Below are 6,742 nucleotides of genomic sequence, written 5' to 3'. Positions count from 1 at the left end.
CCTCCATGGTGTCTTTATTTTCACATGATAAATAGTGGTCGACCGATATGTGTTTTTTTTCAATGGCCGATGCTGATACCGATATCTAGAGAGCAGGATGCTGGTGAACATAATACATTTTAACAACAACAAATAAGATGTACACACATTTATAAAGTAAAATAAACATTATTGCATTATTTTATGCAATATACATTCAAATTTGCATAAAATTGAAAAGAAAAAAACTTTAAAAAAGGGTTGACTGTCCATTGACAAACCTATTGGTAGATTTTGGAACTGACACAAGGGCTAAGTGAACCAAGTTATGGAAAATGATGTACCTTAAGAAATCACTGAATGTAATAGTTCATACTGTATGTCCACTAAAAACAAAATAACTGATCTACTTTAATACGTGTTCAGAGAGAAGAATCAGTAAAATCAAGTACAGACAGCTGGCTCTTCTCAGCTATTGCAGAAGAACTACAAGATTTGGAAGCACCAACATTCCAGAACACTGAGGACATGTTGAATGCACTGGACCCATTCCATGCAGGAACCGTCCACCAATCAGAACTAACATACCTGTTCCTCAAACAGAAGATTCTGCTGAAGCTTTCGACATTGGCCCATCTCTTCAATCTCTTCAGTAACACCACCAACCCAGAGCAGGTACCCTGAAAATTTGTACATCGTGGAATTCATAATATTTCAATTATGGTATTGCCATGTACACCGAACAGCCACAACATTAAAACCACCTGCTTAATAATGTGTAGGTCCCCCTTGTGCCACCAAAACAGCGCCAATCCGGATCTCATTTGACCTCTTTTGAGCTCTCTCATCAACAAATATTACAGAAATACTCAAACCAGCCCATATGGCACCATGTCGTGGCTGATCGGTGTATGTCATTTGCCGCAGAGAACAGCTTGAAGCCTCCACATGTGCTACGTTACCGCGGCAATGTGCGCAACAAGCTACGTGATAAGATGCAAGGATTGACGGTCTCAGACGTGGAGGCAACTGAGATTCGTCCTCCGCCACCCGGATTGAGGCGAGTCACTACACCACCATGAGGACTTAGAGCCCAATGGAAATTGGGCATTCCAAATTGGGAATAAAAAAAAAATTATGAATAAAATAAGATGGTGTATTGTTTGTATTGGTTCCGAAAGTAAAAAATACCATTCATTTTCTCCATAGACAAATTAGTTTTTAGCGATAACTTGTACACTATTAAAGACAGACCTACAGTGAGCTCAGAGATATTAAGCAACCAAATTGTCCCGGTTGCTAGGGAGGGTAGAGTCACATGGGGTAACCTCCTCGTGGTCGCTATAATGTGGTTCGCTCTTGGTGGGGCACATGGTGAGTTGTGCGTGGATGCCGTGGTGGATGGCGTGAAGCCTCCACATGCGCTACGTCTCTGCAGTAACGCACTCAACAAACTACATTTACATTTACATTTATGCATTTGGCAGAGGCTTTTATCCAAAGCGACTTACAGTGCACTTATTACAGGGACAATCCCCCAGAGCAACCTGGAGTTAAGTGCCTTGCTCAATGGCCCAACAGTGGCATCTTGGTGGCACTGGGGCTTGAACCCCTGACCTTCTGGTCAGTAAACCTGAGCCTCAACCACTGAGCCAATTCCTCATGGTCGCGATTAGGGGTTTTCGCTCTCAGTGGGGCGCGTGGTAAGTTGTGTGTGGATCGCGGAGAGTAGCATGAGCCCCAACGAGCCACGTGATAAGTTGCGACTGTCTCAGAAGTGGAGGCAACTGAGACTTGTCCTCTGCCACCCGGATTGAGGTGAGTAACCGCGCCACTACGAGGACCTACTAAGTAGTGAGAATTGGGCATTCCAAATTGGGACAAAAAGGGGATAAAATATATATACTTTTTTAATTACATATATTTTGTTACATTCTACTTATGCTGCTGTTTTGCAGGTGCGCTATAAAGAATTGCTGCAGTTTATTGGGAACACTTTGAAAAATGACAAACATCAAATTATTGAGGTTTGTCAACAGCATAATACAAGTGCCTAGAATATTACAATTTAACAAAGTGAGCAGTTTTTTGTGAGCTAAAAATGAAAAATATATTTTTATGAATAATTTATTGATCTTGGTTAATGCTGATTAATTCATGTAGGCTTACAAATACATTTTTAGAATTAGTTTAGGTATTCGTGAGCTAATGTTACTGATGAGTTTGTACATTTACAATATCTCAAGATATTGTTCAGTGTTAGTTCATTGTAATTAACTGATGTTGACGTATATCCTACAACCTTATTAAGTGTTACAGAAAATGCATTTGTTATTGATTATGCATATGATCCGTTCAGGCAGAGATCTGGGATGCTTCCCGAAGATCAGTGGCCAGTACTGACCTAGAATCAGTGAGAGACAGAAGCGTTATGATTGCAGACCAAAGAGAAACAAAGGGTCGATATCTGAATTCATGCTGTTTTTCCATGAACTCAGGTATGTGTGAAATCTTTGTCACTGTCACACCTCCCTCGGGATCTGCACCTCCTTCAGTGCTCCGCTCCTCATCACCCGATTTCTAATTCACCACATCTGCACTCAGTTCACTCGCTCATCACTCCCTGCATAAATACGTTTGTGAAGCTGCTCTTCTGTGTGATATCCACTGTACCATTGATCTCACTGAGTAAACTCTGTAAATCCTGTGAATCTCAGTAAACGCTCTCGCACTTGGTTTGCAATTTGTGTGGCTTGAATTCCTGACAGTCATGTAGCCTGTGTATTTCTGCCAAAGAAAATGCATAAGTAGATAATGCAACAACATTGACATGCTCCTGCCTCCACCTGACACGTGACCTTACCAACAAGCTTATGTCATCCTTCTCATTTTGGATGGCCAGCGGTTGAGTAAATTATCCGCAAATTTTCATTTTTAGGTGAACTATTCCTTTAAGTCGCTTTTCCATAAAACTAAAATGCATCACGGCCAGTGAGAACAGACAATTCTACTCTGTAATCTTTTCTTCATTAATGATATGATGCAAGATGTCTGTAAAGGTGAAAAATACAGTAGGAACAACTATGTCAAAGGTACGGCATTGAAGCATTCAGTCAAGATTATATTATCTGATGCAATCTCATGCAATACAGGTTTCTTTAAAGTACACTGGTGTAGCAATATCATGGTATATAAATGTGGAGATTATTCAGTACCAATTTATATATCAAAGTACCATGGCCTTACCACCTGATACTATTACTGTAATATGATACCACCACAGTGCTGAAATGATCTTCAACCATTAAGCCATAACATATTATAAATGAGGTTATCTATCTATCAATCCAACCGTCCATCTGATGCAACCTCAAGCAACGCTTGATTTCTACATTTCGTTCCAATGGGTATTCCGGTTTTACTTGTGACTGGATGCAATTCCTTTAGGGCGCCTTTTTCGTGGTTCCATGACAGTTGTACCATTTTATTACACTAAATCAATGTTTTTAAAATGAAATACAAAATGTTTTTTTTTTTTTTCAATTCAATTAAATTTTATTTTGCCTGCTTTTTCCTTTTCTCATTTGTCGTTATCAGAACGAATTTTAGCACTACATAACTCTTTCAATACAGTCGCCTTGACAACAAATTAATATCCCACATAAAAAACTATGGCATGGAGGACATATAATGAAAAGGCAGAGACCTCCGAGAGAGCAGATGAGTTTTATTTTGCTTGTTTAAAAAATATGTAAAAAACGTTATAATCCGTCATGTTCCCTTGATAAAGATATAAAAAGAACAACGAATATATAAAGACAACGATCGAGAAATTAAAATAGGCTTCAACTATTCAACTATTTTTTTAAATGTTAGTTTCAAAACTATATCTAAACTTAAACTAGCTACGGAATCCTAAAACATTCTTAAGATGTTGAACAAGTTACTGATGATCACTCTTTGGAAGCTCTGCTGTGGCAGATGATGTTGAATGTCCGAGGAGAGCGAACCACACTGACAATCCCATCCATGTCTGGCCATTGCTCACCAGATGGCCATAAGAAATGAATCCGCTGTAGAAGAGAAGCGATGAAGATGAAAAGCTCCGTCTTCGCCAGAGTCTCACCGAGACAGACCCTTGGACCTGATAAATGGAAATAACACAGTCAACATTTGCCTAGTTAAAATGACTCTTGGTCATATTTGATTTATTATTGTCACCAACAAATGACGGTAACGCTTTAGATTACAGCCCGCAATTTACAGCATAAGTACACCGAATTTACAGCGTACCTTTTTGTAATGATATTTTACCTATAAATTACTTAGGTGTAGGTATAAGGGAACATTATGCAAAGTTAGAGGAATAAAGGGGTGACAACATGGAAAATTACAAATAATTTATACTGTAAGTATTTTATAACTAAGGGGTAATTATTCAAATATTACGTGGTATGAATGACCTACTATTCTAAACAACAATCTTATGTTTGCGAGCAATTTAGCAAGAACATACACTGCGTACCTTTTGTAATAATACATAGGTATTATAAATATATATATATATATAGCAAGAGAAGAAAAAAAAAAGGGGGGGGGGGGGGTAATGTGATACTGTGTTGTCATGACTATATAATTTAAATAATTTGCTGGTGTGACTCACAGCTGAGATGGACAGTTTCATAAGGTAAGTATCCTACATATATATCCTATATATATATATATATTATAATATAATACCTATGTATTATTACGAAAGGTACGCAGTGTATGTTCTTGCTAAATTGCTCGCAAAGATAAGATTGCTGTTTAGCATTATAGGTCATACGTACCACGTAATATTTGAATAGTTAACCCTTTAGTTATAAAATACTTATAGACATTTTCAATGTTGTTACTTTATTCCTCAAACGTTGCATATTGTTCCCTTATACCTACACGTAAGTAATTTATAGGTACACTATTATTACAAAAAGGTACGCTGTAAATTTGGTGTACTTGCGCTGTAAATTGCGGGCTGTAATCTCAAGTGTTACCCAAATGACTCACCCAATGAGAAAGGAAGGAACGCCTCTGGTTTGAAGAAATGTCTGTCATCATCTAGGAAATTCTCGGGGTTAAAAGTGTCCGGATACTTCCACTGCTCCTTATCACTTAAAATTGCTGTTAAGTTTGTCAATATTTGAGTCTCCTGGAAGGACAAAGTCAGAGTGTGTTAGACAGAAATCATATATTTTGATAAAGCTGATGTGTGTAATGTTTTCAGTGTTAAATTTAGAGTAAGCCATTTGTCGGTGCATTTTCAGCTCTAAAATACCTGGAGAAAACTATCCGATAGCATTCTCGTTCATTTCAATCTGCTCAGCTAGGTAGCTGTTATCTATCTAACTTTTTTTTTTTTTACTTTATAACCTTTAAATCTCAGGCTTTAAAACCTTTTTTAATCAGTTAGGCCAGACTTTGTCAATCCATTATCAAAGTTTGACTTGATAAATTTTACCCATCCAGTTATTTTTTCATTCCACTTCATGACACTAGTAGTACAAACATGATACATTTCCACTAAGGGAATTTAAGTTCACACCACATGTAGGAGCAGTTTTCCATCAACAAAAACAACAAGCAATCTATCATCTATCCATTCATCTTGCATTCATTACCTTGGGGATGTTGTATCCTTGCAATATTGTGGGCTGAGTCGTTTCATGAACCACACCAGCAGGTACAATGTTGCCACAGCGCTGAATCTCATGAACAGTGGCATACGTGTACGGTAGTTTCTCACGGTCATCCATAGTGGGCAAGCGGTCGTAACCCAGTACCCGAACTATTTCTTCATGACATCGATCTGTATTTTAAAAACCATAGCATTGTGGGACAAAAATGGAATTAAAAGAATATATTGAGTTAAATATAACTTAAGGTCAATCAACAGCATCTCTCCATAGGGCACAAAAATGCAAAAAATCTAAACTTGCCGCAAATTTGCAGCTAAATGCCGCTTGTTATTTTCACATGCAAATTAGGTTTTGATCGGCTGCAAGTGTTTGCCAGAACTTTGCAGCTCTTCACCGGAAGTGGTGAACCTCCAGCAAACCTTTGGCAACAATGGACAATTTGCCTTAAGTTTGCCGAAAAGAAAATATGCATGTGAAAATGATCAGTGGCGAATTTGATGCAAGTCATGAACTGGAGATTTTCGTAAGGATGCTTTTACCATGGAAGTCAATGGATTGACTATAAAGCTTAGACTAATCAACTAATTGGTCTATAAGAACTCCAGTATAATAAGGATGGTTTGAAGGTCACCTGGCCCTGATCAGACGAGTTTATGTGTTCAAATATAAGTATACAGAGTGCAATCAATCCTTGTTATCTAGGTAGATATTCTAGCATGTGTTACCTACTTATTTCATGTGGATGGAGGAAAAAGGGCTTTATGAATAGCTACTGTGTTGAGCTGGTCATGGCATGATGAGTTTAAAAGATTGGATATAACGATTCTCACACACTTGACTCTAATGTTAGTAGTAATGGCTATACATATATAGCTGTATAAGTATTTATCACCTTGTACATCTTGGTTTTGCATCAAGAAGATGAGTCCCCATCTGATAGTGGTTGAAGTGGTGTCAGTTCCAGCCAAGAACAGGTCAGAGGTTGACATCACCATGTTCTCCTCATGAAATGTGGAATCATCATTGGACTTTTGCTGCTCCAGGCAAACAAAAAAACGCATCTCAAATTTACCAAAGTTGTTTAT

General features: G+C 38.0%; 1 protein-coding gene across 2 annotated transcripts in view; it reads right to left on the bottom strand.

Annotated features, from left to right (window-relative positions):
* Window positions 1-3,692: 3,692 nt before the first annotated feature.
* The window catches only part of LOC127619213 (cytochrome P450 2B4-like), a 54,420-nt gene continuing 51,370 nt past the window's right edge, over window positions 3,693-6,742 (bottom strand). For both annotated transcript variants that reach the window (XM_052092022.1, XM_052092021.1), the window contains exons 6-9: window positions 6,550-6,691; window positions 5,640-5,827; window positions 5,029-5,170; window positions 3,693-4,123 (exon numbers count right to left, since the gene is read on the bottom strand). In XM_052092022.1, the coding sequence (XP_051947982.1) occupies window positions 3,933-4,123; window positions 5,029-5,170; window positions 5,640-5,827; window positions 6,550-6,691 (663 nt within the window). In that variant the 3' untranslated portion in view covers window positions 3,693-3,932. The remainder of the gene's footprint in view (window positions 4,124-5,028; window positions 5,171-5,639; window positions 5,828-6,549; window positions 6,692-6,742) is intronic.

Source organism: Xyrauchen texanus, chromosome 25 (genome assembly GCF_025860055.1).
Source record: "Xyrauchen texanus isolate HMW12.3.18 chromosome 25, RBS_HiC_50CHRs, whole genome shotgun sequence".
Taxonomy (NCBI): domain Eukaryota; kingdom Metazoa; phylum Chordata; class Actinopteri; order Cypriniformes; family Catostomidae; genus Xyrauchen; species Xyrauchen texanus.
Note: the sequence above shows the minus strand (reverse complement) of the source record. Positions and strands in the feature narration are given on the sequence as shown.